This window comes from Phacochoerus africanus, chromosome 2 (genome assembly GCF_016906955.1).
Source record: "Phacochoerus africanus isolate WHEZ1 chromosome 2, ROS_Pafr_v1, whole genome shotgun sequence".
Taxonomy (NCBI): Eukaryota; Metazoa; Chordata; class Mammalia; order Artiodactyla; family Suidae; genus Phacochoerus; species Phacochoerus africanus.
The window spans coordinates 269326116-269352015 of record NC_062545.1 but is presented as its reverse complement, the minus strand read 5'-3'; the positions used below and the strand labels follow the sequence as shown (position 1 = coordinate 269352015).

Sequence of the window (25900 nt, the reverse complement as noted above, 5' to 3'; positions counted from 1 at the left end):
CCACAGGGGCAACCAGAACACATGAATTGAATAAAGCGGTTAAAACCTAAATTCAAGTTTTCGATTGCCTCGGGGCAAAAGAGGCCTGGCATCAGCTTATTTTCTCTGTCTCCTCTTCTGGTTTTTCCTCATGAAAACTCTGCCCTCCCATTGGAGGCTCCATCCTTGCTCCTCTTCTTCTCCAACTAAACCTGGCTCCCTTGCTGCGCTTATGTAATTTCTTTACTTTGATTGCTATCTCTGTGCTGACTGTGTCCCCATTTATGTCTCCAACCCAGACCTGTCCCAGTTACCCCAGACTTGAACATAATCTACCTACTCCACATCTCTACTTGGTAATGCTCATAGAGATTGCAAACATCACGTGCCCAAGACAGAATTTCTAGACCTCTTCCACATCCAGCTTTCCTTATATCAGTTAACGACCATGATGCTTTGATCTGTGTTATGTTACCCTAGCCCAAATGCCTGGCTTTATACATGACTTCTCTTTTTCTCACACCCACATCCATTTCAGGATGTTCTCTTGGTTATAACTAACATACTCAGAATCTTATCACCTCCACAGCCATCACCCTGGTCTGTGTCAGCCTCATGGCTGCCCTGAATTATTGCAGTAGCTTCTAACTAGGCTTCCTCTTTCTGCCCTTCCTCCCTCCCCTTCAGAGTGTGCCTGGAAGTCAGATCACATCCCTTGTCTACTCAAAGTCTCCAAAGGCTCCTCGTCTCACTCAGTCAAGGCTTTGTGTTTTCTGCCCTCACACGCCTCCTCCTTCTCCTCCAGTGCATCTCCGATTGTCTCTGGCTGGTCTTCCTATCACTCAGTTCTCTCATCCACACCGACCTTGCTCTTCCTCAGACACACCTGTCGGTCTTCTGCTTAGGATATCTCTGTTCTATTCCCCCACTCGGAATCCCCTTCCAAAAATACCCACATTGTTTTCCAGGTGTTTGATCAACCTTCTATGATACTACAAATAATGTCTTTGTTTACTCTGGATCTCTACCTGCCACCTCTACCCCCATCTAAATGTCAGCTCCAGGAAGACAGGGTTTGTTTGTTTTTACATTGTTTTGTTTACTGCAGTATCCCTAACGCCTAGAACAGTGTCTTGTCTGTAAGTTTAATGAGTATCTATTGAAGAAGAGAAGTTTTAAAGAAAAGGACACTATGTACTATTTTAAAGTTGTAAGGTGTTTTAAAGTCTCAGTTAAATAGATAATTTCTAGTAGGAAAAAAACCCTGATGGCCACAAGAAGGGAAATCTGAAAAGCCCAATCATAGGGTATAAAAGAGTACGCAGAAAGTCATCCAGAGTTGTTTCCCTTTCCCCATAAAAAAAAGGCTCCAGCCTTTTTAGGTTCTGCAATAAGTCCTTTTAAACTTTTAGAGTCTGCACAATTTTAGAGCAATGGAAAAGATCAGAAAATACCCAATTTATTCTATAACAATTAGGCTGCAAGACACTTGTATGACCTTGAGTGTGGCCTTGGTCTTTTCTGAGCCCCTTTTTCCTTCTCTGTGCTGATTTTATAGGATTGTTAAGATTACAAGTTAGAAGATAAAAATCCAAGGATAGTTCCTAGAAAGTAGTGACCATTCAGTAAATGATAGGAATCATTATAATAGTGACACTATTTCAAGACAAAAATAGCACATACAAAAAACTCCATCCCAGATTAGTTTATAAGTATAGATTAGAAAATTTTGGAGTTCCCACTGTGGCTCAGCAGGTTAAGAACCCAGTTAGTATCCACGAGGATGTGGGTTTGATTCCTGGCCTTGCTTGTCAGGTTAAGGATGTGGCTTGGGGCGTAGGTCACAGGTACAGCTCAGATCTGGTGTTCCTGTGGCTGTGGTGGAAGCTGGCAGCTGCATCTCTGATTTGACCCCTAGCCCGGGAGTGTCCATGTGCCACAGGTGTAGCCTTAAAAAAAAAAAAAAATTATAAAATAAAATACCAGTAAATAGACCTATTAATAGAAAAATCTATCAAAAGTTTATCTGAATGATACATGAAGTTTACAGACATGAAAATCAGTCAACTTTGTATACTATGTCAATAGGATAAATAAGAAAAATCACCTGCTGCAATGAGGTATCACCTCATACTTGTCAGAATGGCCGTTATTAATAAGTCTACAAATAACAAATGCTGGAGAGATTGTGAAGAAAAGGGACCCCTCCTGCACTGTTGGTGGGAATGTAAATTGGTACAACCACTATGGAAAACAGTATGGAGGTACCTCAGAAAACTAAATATAGAACTACCATATCATCCAGTAATCTCACTCTTGGGCATGTGTCTGGACAAAACTTTCATTCAGAAAGGTATATGCACCCCTATATTCATTTCAGCACTATTCACAATAGCCATGACATGGAAACAACCTAAATGCCCATTCACAGATGAATGGATTAAGAAGATGTGATGCATATACACAATGCTACTCAGGAATAAAAAAGAACAAAAGAATGCCATTTGCAGCAACATGGATAGAACTAGGGATTCTCATACTAAGTGAAGTAAGTCAGTGGAGTTACCATTGTGATGCAGCAGAAACGAATCTGACTAGTATCCAGGAGGATACAGGTTCGATCCCTGGCCTCACTTCAGTGGGTTAGGGATCCAGCATTTCAGTGAGCTGTGGTGTAGGTCACAGATGCAGCTTGGATCCTATATTGCTGTGGCTGTGGTATAGGCTGGCAGCTGTTGCTCTGACTCAACCCCTAACCTGGGAACCTCCTTATGCTCAGGTGCAGCCCTAAAAAAAAGAAAAAGTGAAGTAAGTCAGAGAAAGACAAATACCATATGATATCACTTATATATGGAATCTAAAATATGGCACAAATCACCTATCTACAGAATAGAAACAGACTCATGGACATAGAGAACAGACCTGCAATTGCCAGGGGGGACGGGGGAGGGAGTTTGGAGTTAGTAGATATAAACTATATTGCATTTAGCACAGATGAGTAATGAGGTCCTGCTATATAGCCCAGGGAACTATATCCAATCACTTGTGATAGAGTATGATAAAAGATAATATGAGAAAAATAATGTATATATAATGTATAACTGGGTCACTTTGCTGTACAGCAGAAATTAACAGAACATTGTAAATCAACCATAGTAATTTTTTTTAAGTAATAAACTCTAAAAAAAATCACATATCTCAATGATCATTTTGTAAAATCTGTATTAAATTCAGTACCCATTCCTCATGAAAAAGAAAAACTCAGCCTGTGATAAAGAGGTTCTATATTAAGTAGCCAACTTTGTACTTAGAGGGAGAAATGCTAAAAATATTCTTAATAAGCAAGAAAAAGAGAATGCTTGCTTCTATCATTATGATTATTCTTGTCTTAGTCTTGACCAGAATTTTGTAACATGCCCCAAATAAAACAGTAAAAAAGTCACCCAGACCATAAGAGATGTAAATATTGTAAAGAAAAAATTATTAATTGTAGGTCATATGATTTTTATATTCACAAAGTCCAACAGAATCATAGAAAAACTGTTACTATGAATAGAAATTCAGCAAAGTAGTTAGATATGGGGTAAATACACAAAACTCAGTAACAATCTTATGTATGAACTATGTACCTAATTTTTAATGCTTTTTGAATTGTGTTGCTGTGGCTGTGGCATAGGCCGACAGCTATAGCTCTGATTAGACCTCTAGCCTGGGAACCTGCATATGCCATGGGTGCGGCCCTAAAAAGATAAAATATAAAAAAATAATAAAAATAAATGAATTGAAATTTTAATTTTTAAAAATTATTTTATGGGAGTTTTCTGGCGACCTAGCAAGTTAACAATCTGCTGTTGCCACTGCTGTGGCATGGGCTTGGCCCCCAAAGTAATTTTATCTATTTTTTAATTGTATTTAAAAATTTTGGGAGTTCTTGTAGTGGCTCAGTGCTTAACGAATCTGACTAGGCCCCAGAAAAGACAAAAAAAAAGACAAAAAAAATTTAAACATAAATAAATAAAAATTTTGGAGTTCCCTTTGTGGCTCAGCAGACACAGTGTCTGCAAGGATGAGGGTTTGATCCCTGGCCTTGCTCAGTGGGTTAAGGATCCGGTGTTGCCACAGGGCTATGTCTTAGGTCGCAATGTAAATTGGATCTGGTGTTACTGTGGCTGTGGTGTAGGGCTGCAGCTGCAGCTCCAGCTCAGTACTTAACCTGGGAACTTCCATGTGCCTCAGGTGCAGCCATAAAAAGAAAAAAAAATTAATTTTATTTTTAATTTTAAAAAATCATTTTTTATTTTTTATTTTAAAAGTTAAAATTTCTTCAGTATCTATTCCATTTACATATATTTGCCATAATTTTTCTTAAACATAATAGCATCGACTCATATAATCCATATATGGAGACAGATAGGAGACAGTCTCAAAAGCTTGCAAATAAAGAAAATAAGATTATCCATTGGGGGTTAAACCATAAAATCAAGTATTGAGTGGATTAGAACAGAGACACATGAAGCAACTTTTTTTTTTTTCTTTTCTTTTTTAGGGCTTCACCCAAGGCATATGGAGGTTCCCAGACTAGGGGTCTAATCGGAGCTACAGCTCCTGGCCTATACCACAGCCACAGCAAAGCCAGATCCAAGCCGTGTCTGTGACCTACACCACAGCTCACAGCAACACCAGATCCTTAACCCACTGAGTGAGGCCAGGGATTGAACCCACAACCTCATGGTTCCTCATTTCCACTGTGCCACGACAGGAACTCTGAAGCAACTTTAAAGAAAATATTTTCCATGCCTAAAATTTAAATATAATCTGATAGAAGAGAATCAGAGTTCCCAAGATCACAGATTCCATGATTCACCAAGAGGACTTATAGTTCTCAGCATGTAGTCCCATCACCACTAAGATTTAATTACGGCAAAAAGATACAGAGCAAAATCAGCAAAAGAAAAGGCACATGGGGTCAAGTCCAAAGAAAAGTAGGTGCAAGTCATACATCTGGTACTTAATTCCCACACAACAAGTGAGACAGCAGGGGTGAAATATCTACCAGGGAAGCTCAGCAGGAACTCAGTGCCCAGGGTTCTCACTGGGGACTCACCACCTAGGCACCCTCTGCCTGACACGTGCCAAATGACATTCTCCCAAAAGGAAGGCAGACGTTCAGCATGAACCATCTTGTTTGCAGAATCTAAGTAGAATTGGAGTTTCTTCAGGGTTCTGCTAATGGGGGGAACCCTCCCCACAGCTAAGTTCCCAACCTTGTGAGCAGCTCTTCCAAAGGATAGCAGTCGTTCTTGTTCTGCTGACTCTTTCTACACAATATTTTAAAAAGAAAAGAGGATTTCCCATCGTGGCTTAGCGGAAACGAATCCAACTAGGAACCTAGAGCTTGTGGGTTTGATCCCTGGCCTCACTCAGTGGGTTAAGAATCTGGCATTGCCGTGAGCTATGGTGTGGAACACAGACGCAGCTTGGATCCAGCATTGCTGTGGCTGTGGTGTAGGCTGGCAGCTGCAGCTCTGATTCGACCCCTAGCCTAGGAACCTCCATATGCCCTGGGTGTGGCCCTAAAAAGCAAAAAGGAAGAAAGAAAGAAGGAAGGAAGGAAGGAAGGAAAGAGAGAAGACAGACAGAAAGAAAGAAAGAGAGAGAGAGAGAGAGAGAGACAGAGAGAGAGAGAAAGAAAAGAAAAAAACCAGAAGAGGTTGGTCAGAAAGGGATACAAAGAAAAAGGAGACCTTGGGACATAGATAACAACACTGTTCATTTTAGTACTTCCAAGAGCATGTGTGTCATGGTCAAGGGTCCAGAAAGTTGTCCCCACAGTGTGGAAGAAGGTCTCAGTCTGCCTTATCTCAAAACTGTTCCTTAATATCATTCATTTTAGTCCCTTTGTGTTTTGATTACTAGACATTTCTGATTATTTCAGTTGTTTTTCTGTATCAATATCATTTTCACAAAAATCACAAAATGAAAAATTTCAAAAAGGCATATTGTAGTAGCTCTTCATCCTTCCTAGTCTCAATTCACTCAGTTACTGTCTCACCTTGTAGGTAACCACTGTTGTTTACTTCTTGTTTATCCTTCTAGAATTTTTAAAAAATGCATCTACAAACCAAACAAATACATCGTCTTTAGTCTTTTTAGCTGTATAAATGGTAGTAACATGCTATAAGCAACTGTTTTACATCTTTGCTTTTTTCACTTAGTAAGAAATGCTGGCAGTCTTTGCTTATAACTCATAAAGAATTTCTTTATTCTTTTTTATAGTTACATAGTATTCCAGTATATGGATGTGCTACAATTTATTCTACCAATCCCTTATTGCTGGTCCTTTGGTTGTTTCAAGTCCTTTAACAATGCTGCAAGAAATAACTTAGAACTTATACTATTTCACAGGTTTGAGAGTATATGGGTAGAGTAAACTCCTCATTGTGGGACTGCTCTTGCTTTGAATTTAATAGATACTGCCAAACTGTCACCTCAAGAATTTGTACCAATTTATGCTTCTGTCTATATAGAGTGTCTCTTCCCCCATTTTCTTGTCAATAGTGTATATTCTCAAACTTACGGTAATTTTGCTAAACCGATAGTTTAAACAGTGGCATTTTAGTGTATCTTTGATTTTATTCTCTTGTTATCAGTAAGGCTGAGCACCTTTTCATGTATTTGAGCCAATTATATTCTCTTTTCTGTGAATTCCGTTATCTTCCAACCATTTTCTGTTGGATCAGTGGTCTTTTTCTCATGGATTTGGCAAAGCTTTCTATATTAAGGAAATTAATCATTTGTAATGTGAGTTACAGATATTTTTCCCAGTTAACCATTTGGCTTTTAATTTAGTCCGTGCTGTATTTTACTATGCACAAGTCTTTGATTTTTGTAATGGAGTTTATTAATCATAATAGGAAGATCTAGGCTATAAATACACACATCTTTTTGCTCTCTTATTAGTTTTTTTACCAATATATTTGAAATTCATCATAGGTTTTGGTACAGAATATGGTACCAACTTTTTTCCTAGATAGTTCTCCAGTTTTTCCTACCATTTCCACTGTTCTCTTTATTGTATATTCTTAAATTCTGTCTGTTTTGGGGTCTACATTCATGACTCTTTTTTTTTTTTTGCTTTTTAGGGCCATACATACGGCATATGGAAGGTCCCAGGCTAGGGGGTTGAATCAGAGTGGGCAGCTGCCGGCCTACACCACAGCAACGTGGAATCCAAGCTGCATCTGGACCTACACCACAGCTCACAGCAACACCAGATCCTTAACACACTGAGCGAGGCCAGGGATCAAACCCGAATCCTCATGGATACTAGTTGGATTCATTTCCGCTGAGCCACGACGGGAACTCCTGGACTCTTCATTTTCTTCCCTTTTTTTTTTTTTTTGCCTCTTATAATATTGCTGCTACATATTTTAAAAGTTTTAAAGTATGTTTTAATATCTGATGAGTCTAGTTCTCCTCTTTGCTCCTCTTTCAGAGTTTTCCTGGCTAATGTACCTTACCCATATGTACTTTAGAATTTCAATTGCAGGGAGAAAATCTATAGCTATTTTTATTGAGGTTGCGTTTTTTATTTGTTATTTGTATTTTTTGCTTTTTTAGGGCTTCATTACAACTCAGGGTTCATTACCACTGAGCCACAACAGGAACTCTGATGTTGGTTTAAATTTTAATAAATTAATGTAATGACGTCTTTAGAATGAGTTCCTCCAAGTTCTTAGAGGGGAACTCATTCTAATTTTTACATTTTTTGAGGTATTCATTTTTATCACTTAGGAGTATTTTTTAGTTTTGTTTTTTTTTCCACTTCTTATTAAGATTACTACTGGTTTTCTTTTTTTTGTTGTTTTAACTGAACAGTTTGTGATTTTGCTTCCCATGTAGATTCATCTTTAGGGAAAGGATATCCTTAATCACGCCAAGAACAGTGAATGTCGGTTTAATTCTCACTGTAAATTAACACATTGGTATTCTGGTTTTACACATCATCCTGTATGCGCAATTAATATGATTCACAGTGAGAGGTGGATCCAGTCTTCACATACCAGTAAGTCAGGTTTTCGAGCCTGTGAGGCTGAGAGCCACATCCTAGATCTTGGAAAATTCTCCCCGGTGAATAGAAGTATATGTTCCCCATGGGGTAGCCTCTTGGTAGACAGCCAGATGTATGTGCCTTTATTTTAAAAAATCAGTATTTAAAAATCAGTCAATAAAGAAACTTCACCTTTTTTTTTTTCTTGGTCTTTTGTCTTTTTAGGGCCGTACCCGCGGCATATGGAGGTTCCCAGGCTAGGGGTCTAATCGGAGCTGTTGCTACTGGCCTACACCAGAGCCACAGCAATGCCAGATCTGAGCCACGTCTGCAACCTTCACCACAGCTCACGGCAACACTGGATCCTTAATCCACTGAGCGAGGCCAGGGATCGAACCTGCAACCTCATGGTTCCTAGTTGGATTCGTTTCTGCTGCGCCAAGATGGGAACTCCAAAACTTCACCATTTTAAGAAAGCCTGTTATTTGTGGTAGTTATACATGAATGACAGCCTCTTCAGCTGTTACTGATGTTTCTGCATCTGCTTATGAATAAAAGGGCCCAATCTATACACTAGTGATTTGTTTTGGGAAATTACTGAGTAATTGTCACTGGTTAACTCTTTAATGAAGGTTTTAAATTCTTATGTATTACAGAATTTCACAAACTTATTTGGACAGCCACTAGTCTGCTTGCTTTCTCCTACAGCATATCCAAAAGCTTTACAAGGTATGTTCTGTCATTCCCTGTTATATCTATAGGTTGCAAGTAAATTTATATCTACATTTTGAATAATACTGATCTGATCTTTGTCTCCCCCCACCTATAATGATCAATTGTGGATTCATAATGTTTAAAGTAGCCGGTGTCAATCTGAAATAAACCCAGAAGTCTTGCCAACAACCAGACTTCTTTGAAGGGCTACTGTTTGGCCTTGAGATAATTTTAAAAGAAATGGTAACTCATCCTTGAGAAAAGAGTGGTTTTGGTTCCTTGCTATTGGGGAACTCGTGATTTGTGAATTTTAAAATTTGTTTTGCAGGTGTGCTTGTCATCATCCATATAGCATGATTTCCTGTATCTCTGGCTACACATTTTAGCTATCTTTTGAGACAGTAAGGTTTTTAGTCTAGAACACTTCTGTTTATGCCTAAGAGTTAGGATAAACTAACTGGCACAACTTAAAGGGCTTCTTTTATTCACACTTTTACATTGTATTTTTTTTTTAAATAAAAAAACTTCTTTTCAGTGTGCCAGAGAGGTAGGTCAGTGTTTTGCCATTTCTGAGATGGCTGAGAAATGAAAAAGAGGTTTTGTCTTTAATAATTTGTCCTCAATAAGCAACACATAAAATCTAATTCTAACTCCCAGTCATTAAGCTAGGTAAAATACTAAACCAACCTTAATCCTGTTTTAGCAGTACTTGTCACTGCTTCCCTATCTCCCTAACTGGGAATAGTGCTGTGGGAGATGGCAGTTTACTGCTACTTCCCAGCCAGAAGTCTGTCTGCTGACATAGTTTGACACACGAAGTGATGGTCGGCATTTGAATGCCTGAGAGAAGCTGGAGACTTTTCACCGTTGTTTTAAGGTAAGTTCTGCTATTTCACAGGGAAAACCATATAGAAGTATTAAGTTCATGTATCTAAAAGGCAGATTACTAAGGGATAGAACTTACCTTCAAACAACGGTAAAATTCTCCTGCTTTGAGGACTTTGTTAACCAGTTTCTTCTCATTTCTGGAGAAATGTAATAACCCCTTCCAAGTGAGAGTACTTTCTGCTATTAATTTTTCCTATCAAGACACAGCTTTATTTTAAATTGCATGAACTAATGGGTCAATACCATGATTATTTAATCAGAAAGGTTTTATTGTGCAAAGGCTAAAAACACAGACTCTAGAAGCAAACTGATTGTATTGAGTCCCAACTCAGGCACTTACTAGCTATATGACCTTGGAATGTTACTTAGCCATTCTGTGCCTCAGTTTCTTTCTGATCCAATAGAAATAATAAAAGTACCTACCTCATTAAATAATTCTAGGTACACAGTAAGTATTCAGAATATGCTGTCATTATTACTGATACGTTCATTGTAATATATGTCCTTAACATTTCTTGATCCACTATCCTATCATCTGTGCTGTAAAGCTTAGACCTCTCATCCCTTGAATGTACCCCTTCTGGACACAAAACTAGCAGATACCTAAGTATTTGGATGTCAGATTAAGTCCCTGTACCTCCGGTATCTGAAGCCTGCAGTTCTCTCTTTAACCAAGAGTTACTTCATTCGTTCAACAAGCATTTATCAACATTTATTTACCAAGTACTACGCTAAGCACTGACAATTACACTCTGACCATAAAAAGTTATGTTGCTCAGAGAGTCACATGTCTAGTAGCAGACATAGACAATCTAACAGGTGATTGCTGTAGGTGCTTAGTGTTTCTTAGGAGGAAGCACAGGGAACACATAAGATGAACTCCTAACCAGCCCATGAGAGTGAAGAAAGTGGATGAAATGATGTCTAAAGTGGAGCTGAAGAATATGTAGAACTAGGTGGTTGAATAAGAGTGTTCTGGGAGTTCCTGTCGTGGCTCAGCAGTAACGAACCCAACTAGTATCCATGAGGACGTGGGTTCAATCCCTGGACTCAGTGGGTTAAGGATCTGGTGTTGCCATGAGCTGTGGTGTAGGTTGCAGATGCGGTTGGGATCCTGAGTTGCTGTGGCTCTGGTGTAGGCCAGTGGCTACAGCTCCAATTTGACCCCTAGCCTGGGAACATGCTGCAGGGATGGCCCTAAAAAGCAAAAAAAAAAAAAAAAAAAAAAAAGTCTTCTAGCTGAGAAATAGCATATGAGCCCTGAGATAACAGCTCTGCAATGAGAGAGTTTAGGGAGCATTTAGACGCATGAAAGCGGTTCCTGCCAGTTTTAAAGGGTAGAGTTTGGGATTGTGTGGCTGAATTATGAAAACCCTTCAAGATTTGTTAAGAGATTTAAATGGAGGACAGTGGGGCACCATTAAAAAAGGTTTTAAACAGAGGAGCAGCATGAAAGAGCATTCTGTTCACCTTGGGAAGCGCTGGAGAGGAGCATGGATGAGCCCAGAGAACCAGTAGGACTCGGTGATGGACTGGATGCAAGGGGGTCAGGGAGAAGAGGCAGGGGGGTTCTGGCTGAGGTGCTGGTAGAGGTGGTGATACTAGATAAGAAGCAGATTTATAGGAGAACCAAAGGAAAGGAATCTGCTTTTGAGTTTGGGCATGTTGAGTTGGAAGTTATCGTTGAGAGTTGGGTTGAATACAGTAGTCTGGAGCTACTCTGTCCTGTAGAAAGATAATGGGAGTCACGTGATTTTAAGTTTTCTAGTAGCCACACTACAAAAAGGTAGAGAAACTGGAAGTTTCTGTGTGGCACAGCGGGTTAAGGATCCAGCATTCCCTCACGTGTGGTGCAGGTCACAGCTGCAGCATGCGTTTGATCCCTGGCCTGGGTTCACATGCCTTGGACGCAGCCAACAAAGAAAAGGAAAAACAAAAGAAAAGGTAGAAACAAACAGGTGAAATGAATGTTAACACTGCATCTTTTTGTATCTTTTATTCTTCACAGCGTGTCTCAATTTGGACCAGTCACCTTTTAAGTGTCTGGTGGCTGCTGTGGGACAGCACAATTCTACTCCTAAGGAGCTCAGTTTTCTGCAGATAGAGAATTGGGAGTTAGGAGGCATCTAAATGATAGCTGAAATTGTGGGAGTAGTTGAGAACAGCAATGTGTAGAAAGAAAATACTGATACTTAAGGGACAGGAAGAGAAAGAGCAAACTAATGAAGGAAAAAGGAAAGAGATTGGCAATTCTGGTGCTTCTCAGAGAGTTCCGTCAGGAGCTGCCTGGGATCCAGTACTTGCCATGTTTGCATGGAAGTTGTTAGTTGGAGAGAAAAAAGCAAGGGAATATATTAAATTTCCATTTTTCTTAAGTTCATGAGATTCTATCTCGAGTTTTTTCAGCAGACAGCAACATACCTGGGATATGTTTTTATAGTTCCAGCATCTACTTAGTTGAATTATCATTTCATTATATAGGTTCAGTTTTATAAATTGTCAGTACATTGAGACATTCCTCAAATGCATTAATTATCTTTTGCAAAACTGTTGTCTCTATATATAACATGTTTGTTATTACAGATCAATCTCAACGAGGTAGCCTCTTCACTCTCTTTTTGAACAACCCTCTAATGGCCTTCCTATTTGTCTCTGGATTGTCAAGCATGCGTAGAGGCCTCTGGGAAAAGTGTCAAGAATATCTTCGAAAAATCAACCGTGATATTGCCCAGCTGCTGACCCATTCACGTTCAATAGGTACCCTACTAATCCAACTGCACACTTAATGGAATGTACTTTCATGGTTTCCAATTGTTGAAAACTGTTTTAAATTGTTCAAATTTTTAAAGGTATTTCTTAAAGGCAGGAAAGTCGAGAAGGTTTTCCTGAACCTTTCTTTCCTTTTAAAAAGCATTTTCCACTTATGTATCCTTTTACTGCCACTTTTCTCCTCTTTGCAGATCAGGCATTTCTCCAGTTTTTTGGAGATGAATTTCTTCGCTTGCTTCTCACAAGATTTATCTTTTGTTCAGCCACCATGAGGATGCACAAGATTTTTCGGGTAGGCAGATAATGTTACTAAAGATCAGTTTTGCAATGTAACAGTCATGTATTATATCATACCTATATTAAATAAACTTTGAATAGATCCAAAATAATATTCACAAATTAATACATAAGTTGTAAAGATGAATAATATAAAACATCTGAGTACCTACCATCCAGTTTAAGTAGAAAGTGTTCATTATCTTTGAGGCCTCTCTCTGGGTCTTCCCTCATCTTATCTCCTTCTCAAATGAAACTAAAATCCTGAATTTTATCATTGTCATTTACTTTTCTTTATAGTTTTTTCCTTTTTTGTGTTGTCTGTTTGCTTGGCCACCCCACAGTGTATGGAGTTCCTGGGCCAGGAATCAGATCTAAGCTGCAGTTGCAGCCTATGTCACAGCTGTGGCAATACTGGATCCTTAACCCACTGTGCCAGGCCAGGGATCAAACCTGAGTCCCGGTGCCACGAAGATGCTGCCGATAGAAATTCCCAGCCTAGGGGTCGAATCAGAGCTGCAACTGCCAGCCTACAGCACAGCAACACTGGATCCTTAACCCACTCAGCAAGGGCAGGGATTGAATCTGCATCCTATGGTTACTGTGTCAGGTTCTTAACCTGCTTAGCCACAACGGGAACCCCAGCTGACTATGTGGCTTTCATTCAGCTGTTTTCACTGCTATGTAGGATTCCGTTTGACTACACATCACAAACTCCTCCTCTATTCTACTGATAATGGCCATTTGGGTTGTTTCTAGATTGTTAGTATGATAAATGATGCCACTGTGAAATCTTCCTTCAGTTTTCTGACACACATGTAAGATTTTCCCTGGAGTACGTACCTAGTAGTGGACTGCGAGGTGAGAGAGTTAGATGTATCCAGCCTTACTAGTTAAGCGGTGGTCGTACCAGTTTACACTTGCACCAACTGTGTATAAGAGTTGCTGTTGCTCTAATTCTGGCCACCAGTCGTTGCAGTCATTCTTTACGTTTCCTGTGAATCTGGTGGGTGTAAGTAGTAGCTCGTCGTGGTTTCAGTTTTTAGTTTCTGCCTTACGATGGAGGTTGAACAGCTTTACATGTGTGTTATTCTGTGTTCTTCTTTATGAAAAGTATATTCAAGTCTTTGACCTATTTTGCTCTAAGTAGGCTATTTCTGTGTATTTATGTAATAACTATGTAACCTATTCATTGAGGGTTTTTTTGTTTTTTTTTGTTTATTTTTTGGTCTTTTTGGGGCCGCACCTGCAGCATATGGAAATTCCCAGGCTAGGGGTCGAATCGGAGCTATAGCTGCCAGCTTATGTCACAGCTACAGCAATGCCAGATCCGAGCCTCATCTGTGACCTACACCACAGCTTACGGCAACACCGGCTCCTTAACCCACTGGGCGAGGCCCGGGATTGAACCCGCTGTGTTCTCATGGATACTCATTGGGTTCGTTACTGCTGAGCCGCAATGGGAACGCCTCATTGAGGTTTTAAAAAAATTTATCCATTATATTTTCCACTTCTGACAAGTAACATTTGGTTCTTTTTCAAGTATGCCTAAATATTTTTAAAAGTCTTTTGCAATTTTTAGTTTAAAATTTTTTTCCATTTTATTACAATTTTAAAATGTAAAAGAGCTGTGCAGTGAATACCCATATACACACTAGCTAGATTCTGTAGTTAACATTTAGGTATATTTACTTTCTTACAAATTGCCCATTTATCCATCTCTCTTTTCATTTATCAGTTCATCTCGGTTTTTTGATGCATTTTGAAGTAAATTGTGAACTTCACCCCTCAACACTTCATCATGCATATAAATAACTGGAATTTACATTTATGTGTTTTATTTATTTACTTTTTCTAATGTAAAGTTTACATACAGTGAAGTGCACAGAACTGAAGTGTGCCATTAGATGAATTTCGACAAATGCATACAGCTGTATAACTCAGACTCCAGTTGTGATACATTATAGCATCATTCCAGAAAATTCTCTCCACACCCCTTTCTAGTCAGTCCACTACCCATTACTCCAGAGGCAACGCCCTTTTTATTATTTTTACTAGATTGGTGTCACCTGTTCATAAACTTGACTTAACACAATGTGAATCTTTGATCAAGCATATTGTTCTTAAGAGTCATCTGTGTTGTTGCTTAAGCTCATTCCTTCTGAGTAGTTCCATTGTCTGAATATATCACAGTTTATTTAGGCCTCCTCCTTTTGATGAATACCTGGGCAGTTTTAAATTTTTGACTATTATAAATAAAGCCATTGTGAACATTTCGGTAAAGGTCTTTTGCAAACACTTAGGTTTTAAATTTTATTGGTCATAGTGTAGGTATATATTTGGTTGGTTGGTTGTTTGATTTGCTTTTTAGGGCCACATCTGCGGCATATGGAAGTTCCCAGGCTAGGGGTCGAATTGGACTCAGCCACAGCCACAGCCATGCCGGATCCAAGCCGCGTCTGCAAACCACACCACAGCTCATGGCAGCGCTGGATCCTTAAACCACTGCGCCAGGCCAGGGATTGAACTGGCAACCTCATGGTCACCAGTCATATTTGTTTCCACTGCATCACAATGGGAACTCCTACATTTAGTTTTATAAGAAATTTCCAGGCTTTCTCTCATTTTATATTCTCAGCGATTGCGTGTGAAAAGTGCACTACATCCTTGCCAGCTCATGGTGTGTCAGTCTTACATTTCAGCCGGACTGTTGGGTTTATAGTGATATCTCATGGTAGTTTCATTTTGTATTTCACAGATGAATAAGGATATTGGAACATCGTTTCATGTGCTTATTAGCTCTATTTTATCCCATTCTGTGGCTTGCCTTTTTATTTTCCTAACAGTGTCTTTTAAAGATTAAACTTAAAAAAAATTTTTTTTTTGGTCTGCACCTAAGGCATGCAGAAGATTCTAGGCCAGGGATCAAACCTGCACCACTGCCGTGACAACGCCAGATCCTTAACACACTGAGCCGCAAGGGAACTCCAGAACATCTAAAATTTCGATGAAGTTTCAACTAATCAATTTTTTTCTTTTTCTGGTATGTCTTCTCTCAGAAATCTTTGTCTATCCAAAAGTCACAAAGATTTCTCTATGTTTTCCTTTAGCAGTTTTATAGTTTTAGCTTTTTCATGTAGGTCTATGCTATGAGTTAATTTTTGTTTACAATGTGAAGTAAGGGTTAAAATCTGTGGGGTTTTTTTTCGTTTGTTTGTTTTTTTTGTTTTTGTTTTTTTTTTGTTTTTTTTGTCTTTTTACCATTTCTTGGGCTGTTCCCTCGGCATATGGAAGTTCCCAGGCTAGGGGTCTAATCAGAGCTGTAGCTGCCGGCCTATGCCAGAGCCACAGCAACACGGGATCCGAGCCGCGTCTGCAACCTGCTCACGGCAACGCCAGATCCTTAACCCACTGAGCAAGGCCAGGGATCGAACCCGCAACCTCATGGTTCCTAGTCGGATTCATTAACCACTGCGCCACGACGGGAACTCCTGTGGGGTTTTTTTTCAATACGGATATGAAATTGATGTAGTATCTCTTGTTGAAAAGATTATCCTTTTTTCATTGAATTGTTTTTCTTACTTTTCTGAAAATAAGTCAAGTGTATATGTATAGGAATATTTCTGGACTCTAACTTCTATTCCATTGGTTTATACCATTTTTCTCAAATATACTACTTGCTTCGGTGATTGTAGCTTTATAGTAAGTCTTGAAATCCTTGTAGTGTGAGTCCCCCCCTCCCAAAAATGTTTGAGGTGTTTTAGTTGTTCTAGATTCTTTGCATTAGCTATGTGAGTTTTAGCATCACCTTTACATTTTGATTCAGATTGCATTTAATCTAGGTAATCAATCTGTGGAGTTTTCATATTTTAAAAATATAAAAATCTTCCAATCAATTAATTTATCTCCTCATTTATTTATATCTTCTTTAGTTTCTCTCAATGGTATTTTGTGGTTCTCAACATACAAGCCTTACATGTGTCCTCCTGATTGTATTCCAAAGTATTTCAAGTTTGGGGATGATTTGTAAATATAATTATATTTTTCATTTCATTTTCCAATTATTTATTCTAATACATAGAGATACCAATTTAAAAAAAAAAAATTTACCATGGAGTTCCCATTGTGGCTCAGCGGAAATGAATCTAACATCCATGAGGACACAGTTTGATCCCTGGCCTCGCTCAGTGGGTTAAGGATCCAGCCTTGTCTTGAGCTGTGGTGTAGGTCCCACACACACTGTGGCTGTGGCATAGGCCAGCAGCTACAACTCCAATGTGACCCCTAGCCCGGGAACCTCTATATGCCATGGGTATGGCCCTAAAAAGGCAAAAATAAAAATAAATAAAAATTAACCTTGTATCTTGCAGTTTTGTTAAACTGGAGTATTAGTTCTGTTAGCTTTTTAAATATATTCCTAAGGCTTTCTGTGTAATGATCATGTCATCTTCAGACAAAAACAATTTTACTTCTTCCTTTCCAATCTGTATGCCTTTTAGTTTGTGTGTGTATAGGTCTTCCAGAAAAGTAATGAGTAGAAGTCATGAGAATGAGTATCCTTATCTTGTTCTTGGTTTTAAGGGAAAAATTAATCATTTACTATAAATGATAATGTTCATTGTTAGTTTTCCATAGATATCCTCTTTCAGGTTGACTGAGCTCCTTTCTCTTCCTAATCTACTGAGAGTTTTTATCAGGAATGAGTATGAAAGATTGTCATATACTTTTTTTTCTGCATTAATTGATCTGATGTATCTTAATTCTGTTAACATGGTACGTAACACTGATTGAGTTTCTAATAAACTCAACCTCGTATATCTGGGCTAGCTGGATCAATTTACTAACATTTCATTATGGATTTTACATCTGTTTTTATGAGTGATTATAGTATTTAATTTTCTTTTCTTTTAATGTCTTCATGTGTTTTTTTTTATCGGGGTAGTACTGATTTCATAAACTAAGTTGGGATGTGTTTCATTCTTTTGTATTTCTTTTTTTTTTTTTTTGCTATTTCTTGGGCCGCTTCCATGGCATATGGAGTTTTCCAGGCTAGGGTTCAAATCAGAGCTGTAGCTGCCAGCCTACACCAGAGCCACAGCAATACGGGATCCGAGCCGTGTCTGCAACCTACACCACAGCTCACGGCAACGCCAGATCCTTAACCCACTAAGCAGGGCCGGAGATCGAACCTACGTCCTCATGGATACTGGTTCATTTCCACTGAGCCACGATGGGAACTCCCCCAAAAAAATTTTTAATGAAGAAAGAGTTAAAAGAATTAATCAGTGAAGTCATCTGGACCTGGAGTTGTCTTTGGGGGGATGTTTTAAATTATGAATTCAATTTCAAAGGCTTGTTTTCTATTTTTTTCTTAGTCAATTACTGTGTCTTGCAAGTCATTTGTGTGGTTTATTGCCAAAATGTTATTGATAAGATTCCATTATCCTTTTAATCTCTGCAGACTTTCCAGTGATCTTTCCTGCTTCATATTCCTGTCTTTTTTGTTTCTTTTATAGCCTAGCTAAGGGTTTATTAAAGTGAATGATCTTTCCAAATAAACAGCTCTTGCTTTCATTGATTTTTTTTTTTACTACTGTTTGTCTCTTTTCTATTTATTTGCATTTACACTCATTGTTATTCTTATTTCTAATTATTTTGACTTTAATTTGCTCTTTTAATTTCTATATTTTAAAACTTAGATTCAAAACCTCTTTCCTCTTCTAATATAGTCACCTATCTTTTAAACAATGCTTTAGTTATTTGATTTTAAATCTTTTAAGTTTATCGAGACTTGTTTTATGACCCATGATATGAATTATCTTGGTGAAGGTTCTTTCTGCCCTTGAAAAGAGTATGGATTCTGCTCTTATTAGATGGAGTGATGTATAAATGTCAATTCAATTTGATGTCCAACTGTTTTAAATAGTGTTCTTCAAGTCTTCAATATTCTTACTGATTTTCTGTCTGCTTATTTTATTCCTGACAGAAGAGTATCTAAACCTCTAATTATAATTGTGAATTAGTTTCTTGTTTCAGTGCTATTTTTTCATTGTGCATTTTAAAGCTGTTACTGAGTTCATATATACTTAGGCTTGTTCTTTCTTCTTCTTCTTCTTCTTCTTTTTTTTTTTTTTTTTGTCTTATGTCTTTTTAGGGCCGCATCAGTGGCATATGGAGGTTCCCAGGCTAGAGGTCAGATTGGAGTTATAGCCGCCGGCCTACACCACAGCCACAGCAACTCGGGATCCGAGCCACGTCTGCAGTCTACACCACAGCTCACGGTGACACCAGATCCTCAACCCACTGAGCAAGGCCAGGGATCAAACCCACAACCTCATGGTTACTAGTCAGGTTCATTAACTACTGAGCCATGAGGGGAACTCCTGTTATTTCTTCTAGTTGAAATTACCCATTCATCATTACGAAATGTCTGTCTTTATGTTTGGCCATATTCCTCGTTCTGCAGTCTAGTTTTTTTGATGATAAAATAACTATAACTGGGAGTTCTCTGGTGGCTGAGTGGTTAAGAATTCAGTGTTGTCACTGCTGTGGCTTGGATCACTGCTGTGGTGTGTGTTTGATTCCTGGCCAGGAAACTTGCATGCCACAGGCGTGGCCAAAAAAAATAAAACAAAACAAAACTGTACCTGTTTTCTTCTGGCTTGTGTTTGTTTGGCAAATCTTATTTTATCCTTTTAATCTATGTCTGTCTGTCTCTCTCTTTTTTTTTTTTAAGGGCCGCACCCGCAATATATGGAAGTTCCCAGGCTAGGGGTCGAATCGGAGCTATAGCTGCCAGCCTACACCACAGCCACAGCAACATGGGATCGGAGCCACGTCTGCAACCTACGCCACGGCTCACGGCACCACCAGATCCTTAACCCATTGAGTGAGGCCAGGGGTTGAACCCACAACCTCGTGGTTTCTAGTCAGATTTGTTGCTGCTGTGCCATGACAGGAACTCGTTTTTTGTTTGTTTGTTTGTTTTGTTTTTTAGGGCTCTACTTGTGGCATGTGGAAGTTGCCAGGCTAGGGGTGAAATCAGAGCTGCAGCTGCTGGCCTACACCACAGCCACAGCAACACCAGATCCAAGCTGCATCTGTGACCTACACTGAAGCTCGCAGCAATGCTGGATCCCTAACCCACTGAGCAAGGGCCAGGAATCTAACTTGCCTCCTCATGGATACTAGTTGGGTTCTTAACCCACTGAGCCGCAATGGAAACCCCTGCCCTATGTCTCTCTTGATATAAAGTAGACTTCTTTTCAGCAGCACTAGATAGATCCTGCTTTTTTATCTAGTTTGACCATCTCTACCTTTTTACTTGATGCTTTTTGTTTAAAATTACATTGAAATTAATGTAATTTTTGAGTTCCCTTTGTGGCTCAGTGGGTTAAGAACCCGACATAGGGTCTGTGAGGATGTGGATTCAATCCCTGGCCTTGCTCAGTGGGTTAAGGATCTGTCGTTGCTGTGGCTGTAGTGTAGGATGGTAACTGCTGTTCTGATTCCAGCCCTAGCCCAGGAACTTCCATGTGCCGCAGGTGTGGCCATAAAAGGAAAAAAATTAATTAATACAATTTTTAATATAGTTTGATTTAAATAAACCATTATTTGTTTTCTATTTGTCCTGCTGTGTTTTTTAAATTTTTTTCTTTCTCTCCTGCCTTCGTTTTCTTTCTTTCTTTTTTTTTTTTTTTAATGGCCACACCTGTGGCATATGGAAGGCCAGGCTAGGGGTCAAATTGAGCTGCCAGCCTACATCACAGCCACAGCAATGCAGGATCCGAGCTGCGTCTGCAACCTACCCCACAGCTCATGGCAACATGCCAGATGCTCAACCCACTGAGCAAGGCCAAGGATTGAACCCGAGTCTTCATGGATCACAGAAGGGTTCGTTGCCACTGAGCCATGACGGGAACTCCCCTGCCTTCATTTTCTTTTGAATTAATTGAAATTTCGTTTTGTTTTAGAATTTTAACAACACTATTGATTTATGCAATATCTCTTGTTTTTCTTTCTTTTTTCTTTTTGTAGCTACACCTGCGGCATAGGGAAGTTCCTTGGGCCAGGGATTGAATCTAAGTCACAGCTGCAGCCACATAGATCCTTTAACCCAGTGTGCCAGGTCAGGAATTGAACTGCCCCTCTGCAGCAACCTGAGCCGCTGCAGATAGGTTCTTAACCCACTATGCCATGGCAGGAACTCCTTGGTTTGCTTTTCTGATACCATTTCATGCTTAATGTAATTATCTTACGATTGTATTCTTCCATTTTCTCCCTCCCATTCTCTACTATTACCATCCTTCACTTGACTTTTCCATATAATAAGTATATACTCTTCAATACTTTCTGGTTATCATAGCATTAAACTGTCAATTATCTTTTTAAAAATTTTTTTTTTTTTTTGGTTTTTTGCTATTTCTTGGGCCGCTCCCGTGGCATATGGAAGTTCCCAGGCTAGGGGTTGAATCAGAGCTGTAGCCACCGGCCTACGCCAGAGCCACAGCAACGCGGGATCCGAGCCGCGTCTGCAACCTACACCACAGCTCACGGCAATGCCGGATCGTTAACCCACTGAGCAAGGGCAGGGACCGAACCCGCAACCTCATGGTTCCTAGTCGGATTCGTTAACCACTGCGCCACGACGGGAACTCCCTTTTAAAAAATTTTTAATGAGGGAAAAGCTTATATAGTTATTTCTGGCACTCAGTTTCTTTCTTTAGATTTCATTTTCCTTCCGATATCATTTTTCTAACCACAGAATTTCCTTTATTATTTCTTAGAGTGCAAATCTGGTAATGGTTTTCTCATTACTTATTTATCTGAAACAGTCTTTATTTCACTCTGATTTTTTTGCAAACCATGAGTTTTTTTGTTTTGTTTTGTTTTTTGTTTTTATATATTTAGGGCTGCCTCCACGGCATATGGCGCTTCCCAGGCTAGGGGTTCAAATCGGAGCTGTAGCTGCCGGCCTACATCACAGCTCACGGCAGCGCCAGATCCTTAACCTGCTGAGTGAGGCCAGGGATTGAACCGCATCCTCATGGATACTAGTCAGATTCGTTTCTGCTGAGCCACAATGGGAAACCCCCCTGGGTTATTTAGAAATATGTTTTTTAGTGTCTAAAACTTGGGAATTTTCAAGATATCTTACTGATTTCTAATTTAATTTCTTCATAGTCAAAACACTTTGTATGATTTGAGTCCTTTTAATTTATTAAGATTTGATTTATTGTCCAGAATGTGGTCTATAATGGTAAATGTTCTAGGGACACTGGAAATGAATGTATATGCTGCTACTGTTGGGTGAAGAGTTCTATGCATGTCTGTTAGATCATGTTGGTTGATAATGTTGTTCAAGTTCATGATCCTTACGGATTTTCTGAATATTTGTTCTGTTACTCCAGTGTGTAATATATCTTTTCATTTTCCTCTGGTTGTTTTTAAGATTTTTCTCTTTTGGAGTTCCCATCGTGACTCAGTGGTTAACGAATCTGACTAGGAACCATGAGGTTGCGGGTTCGATCCCTGGCCTCCCTCAGTGGGTTAAGGATCCGGTGTTGCTGTGAGCTGTGGTGTAGGTTGCAGACACGGCTCAGATCCCGCGTTGCTGTGGCTGTGGTGTAGGCTGGTGGCTACAGCTCTGATTAGACCCCTAGCCTGGGAACCTCCATATACCGTGGGAGCGGCCCTAGAAATGGTAAAAATGAAAAAAAAAATTTTTTTTTTCGTCTTTTTATTGGTTTCCTGCACTTTAGTTATGATGTACTACCTCGATATGGTTTTCTTTGTATTTTTTCCTGCTTGGGTTTTGTTGAGTATCTTGGTTCTATCCAAATATCAAGATATTTAAAATATTTTAGGATATTTTAAGCCATTATGTCTTCAAATTTTTTTTCCCCTTCCCTTTCTTTCTGGAACATCAATTACATATATGTTCAACAACTTAATATTGTCCTATGGGTCATTGATTTTGCTCTTCATTTAAAAAAAATCTGTTCTCTCTCTGTGTTTCAGTTTCTGTTGCTGTCTTCAAGTTTACTGACGTTTCTTTCTGTGGTATCTAATGTGCTCTTATTCCTAAGTCCACTTAGTTTTTCATTTTAGGGATTACTTTTTTTTCATTCCAGAAGTTCTTTTGGTTCTTTTAACATTTTCCATTTTCTCTTCTCATTATATTTATGTTTTCTTTTGTGCTCTTGAATGAATAATAATAGCTCCAGTCCTTACCTACTAATGTATAGGTTTGTTTTTATTATTTTCCCTTCTGATTAGTGGTCTTATATTCCTAATTCTTTGTGTGTGTAGTAATTTTCTGTTAGACTGTGAGCCTTGTGAGTTTTCTGATTTCAGATTCGGGATTTTGTTGCCTTTCTTTAAAGAGTGTTGGGCTGTGTTCTCACAGGAATTAAGTTACTTGAATATCTTTTGACCTTTCCATGCTTTTTTAAGCTTTTTAAGGGTGAGTTTTTTAGGTAGTGTTAGCATACAGATACAGGCTTCTTTCAGCCTAATACTAAGAAGCATGATTTCTCTGGTGCTCTTTCATATGCCCACTATTTCAATACACATTCTCCCTTCTGGGAGGTGTTTGATCAGTACTCAAACATCCCCCAGCCCTGCGTGAGCTGAGAGAATTGTTCAGTTTACTGTAATCCTCTAGGAGTTCTTGGGGTTTATTGCTAATTTCTTTTTTTAGGTTTTTGAACATTTCTTTATTGTCGGTCTTCATAGCATTTAGTGTGGTAAAACCAAAATTTGGTCTCTGTAATGTGTAATGACTAAGGCCTACAGGTAGAAGAGAGATAGAAATGACATTTGCAAACATGGACTGTGGAGTTGCTGTTGTGCCTCGTCAGGTTAAGAACTCAACCATCCACGATGATACAGGCTCGATCCGTGGCCTCTCTCAGTGGGTTAAGGATCCGGCGTTGTCATAAGCTGCAGCATAGGTAGCAGATGCGGCTCAGATCTGGTGTTGCTGTGGCTGTGGTGTAGGCTGGCAGCTTCAGCTCCAATTCGACCCCTAGCCTGGGAGCTTCCATATGCCACAGGAATGGCTATAAAAAGAAAAAAAAGGGGGGAAAGAAAGAAATTTCATCCATTTTGATAGCTTTAATATTTATATCCATGCAGATTATATTAGCGTGTATATTGTATATGTATATGTATATATAGTATGTCAAAAAATTGCTCAAACCTGTTTTCTGAGATACATTCTGAATTTTCAAATTCTGGTTGACGGACAGTTCTATTTGTATAGCTCATTACCTCAAATAAAGTATACCTAAAACCGAAAGCTTTATACTATCCCCACATTATCTCCTCCTTTCCATCTCTTTTTCTGTGAGTAGCTCTCAACTCTTCCTTCAGGTCCTCCATTCCTGAAGTCTTAGTTATTTTTGACACCTCTCTCTCCTGTAATTAAGTTGCCAAGTCCTGCTAATTTGACCTTTTTAGTGTTCCTCCTGTCTTTTCCCTCATTTTAATTTTCCCTTCAACATCTATTTATTTATTTGCTTAACAAATACTTGTTGAAATTAATAGTAAGTAGGAATCACATGGCTTCCGCAATATAGCATAGTGCCCAAAAGTGATAGGCCCCAGTAACCCCAGTAAATATTTGTGAAATAACTCACTAGATGAACATATTGTGGTGAACCAAAGGAAATGATCATTTTTTAGGGTCAGATGGCCAAACGTCCACACTTTCGTATGTTCCACAAATAGATTACCAATAGGAAGGAGAAAAATATGTATTAAGCTACTCCTCAAATACTCCTTGAACAGTAAACAGTAGTATTATTACTCCTGTTAGAAGGTGTATAATGTTCTTTCATTAAACTATCAGACTTGACTTTTCTCTTCTTTGCTTCCCAGGAAACACGAAATTACCCAGAGTCATATCCACAGCTGCCGAGGGATGAAACAGTGGAGAACCCTCATCTGCAGAAGCACATTTTGGAATTAGCATCCATTCTGGATGTGCGAAACGTGTTCCTTGAGAATACCATCGACGACTATTAAAACAGAAGTCCTCTCATGGAAACAAGTTTTCATTTGCCACAGATTTTAAATGGTGCAGTTTTCTAATGTGATGACAGACACATAGTGATGTTACTTAGTTTTTATTTTTTCGATTTAGGACCGCCATTTTAAAAAGAAACCGGAAAAAAATTGTTCAAACTTTTAGGGCAACTGTTTTAAAGTTCACTCTTTCAGGTCTTTTAAAAACTCGATTGATCTTGGAATTTTTATTTTTTGGTTTTGAGGTATGGATACTTACCTCTAACATCTAATCCGCCACTCAAATGGTCACTATTCTCACTCTGAGAAGAGTAAATCCTTTATTTTTGTATAATGAGGAAAATCCAACTCTTATACGTGGACCTTAAATGCTTGGATTTGGAAAATGTGTAATTGTTGACAAAGATGAAACTAGCCAGCATGGACTACTAAGAATCAGGAACAGAGCCCTCCCATAATATTTCTTTTCTTTCCATCTTAGTAAGTAGGAAAATGTGTGATTCTTTGAAGCATAAGCAAGATAGTTCTTGAAATCATTTCATTCATTTAAATGCTGTCAAGATTTCAGAAACGGTATAGAGTGATTTGGATCTGAAAAGCTAAATCTTTAATGGGGGTCTTGAGGTGAAAAATGTGTTCATATTTCGTTTTATTTGTAGTCTTTGAATGCTGGAAATGAAAGAGAACAGCTTTTAAAGCTTTCAGTCAAATAATCAGATTGTCAGTTTCATAACACAGTGTTTTAGGTATTCCATTTAAACTCATTAATTAATGAGATCAAGTTTAAAAACTGTCTAGATTGAAGTCTGTGGCATATAGTACAGAGTTTGTAGTCTCTTTGCCTAGTTCAGATTTATGAGACTTGAAGGTCAGAGATGTTATTAATTTTAGTTGAGGGTAACTGAATTGTTATTTCACCTAAAACGGAAGTTGATTTTTGCATCGACAATTTGGAAGTAGGATTTTAAAAAACTCCTTATATATACATATTTTTTGTCCTTTGAGGGCCGCCCTTGCGGCATTTGGAAGTTCCTAGGCTAGAGGTTGAATCTGAGCTGCAGCTGCTGGCCTACATACACCACAGCCACAGCCACACGAGATCTGAGCTGCGTCTGTGACCTACACCGCATCTCATGGCAACGCCTGATCCTTAACCCACTAAACAAGGCCAGGGAACGAACCTGAGTCCTCATG

General features: G+C 38.9%; 1 protein-coding gene across 1 annotated transcript in view; it reads left to right on the top strand.

Moving 5' to 3' along the window:
• SCAI (suppressor of cancer cell invasion) overlaps nucleotides 1-25382 on the top strand; it is a 151502-nt gene extending 126120 nt beyond the window's left edge. The window contains exons 15-18 of the mRNA XM_047768385.1: nucleotides 8686-8758; nucleotides 12215-12388; nucleotides 12592-12692; nucleotides 24560-25382. Coding sequence (XP_047624341.1) covers nucleotides 8686-8758; nucleotides 12215-12388; nucleotides 12592-12692; nucleotides 24560-24706 — 495 coding nt within the window. The 3' untranslated portion in view covers nucleotides 24707-25382. The remainder of the gene's footprint in view (nucleotides 1-8685; nucleotides 8759-12214; nucleotides 12389-12591; nucleotides 12693-24559) is intronic.
• Nucleotides 25383-25900: the final 518 nt, after the last annotated feature.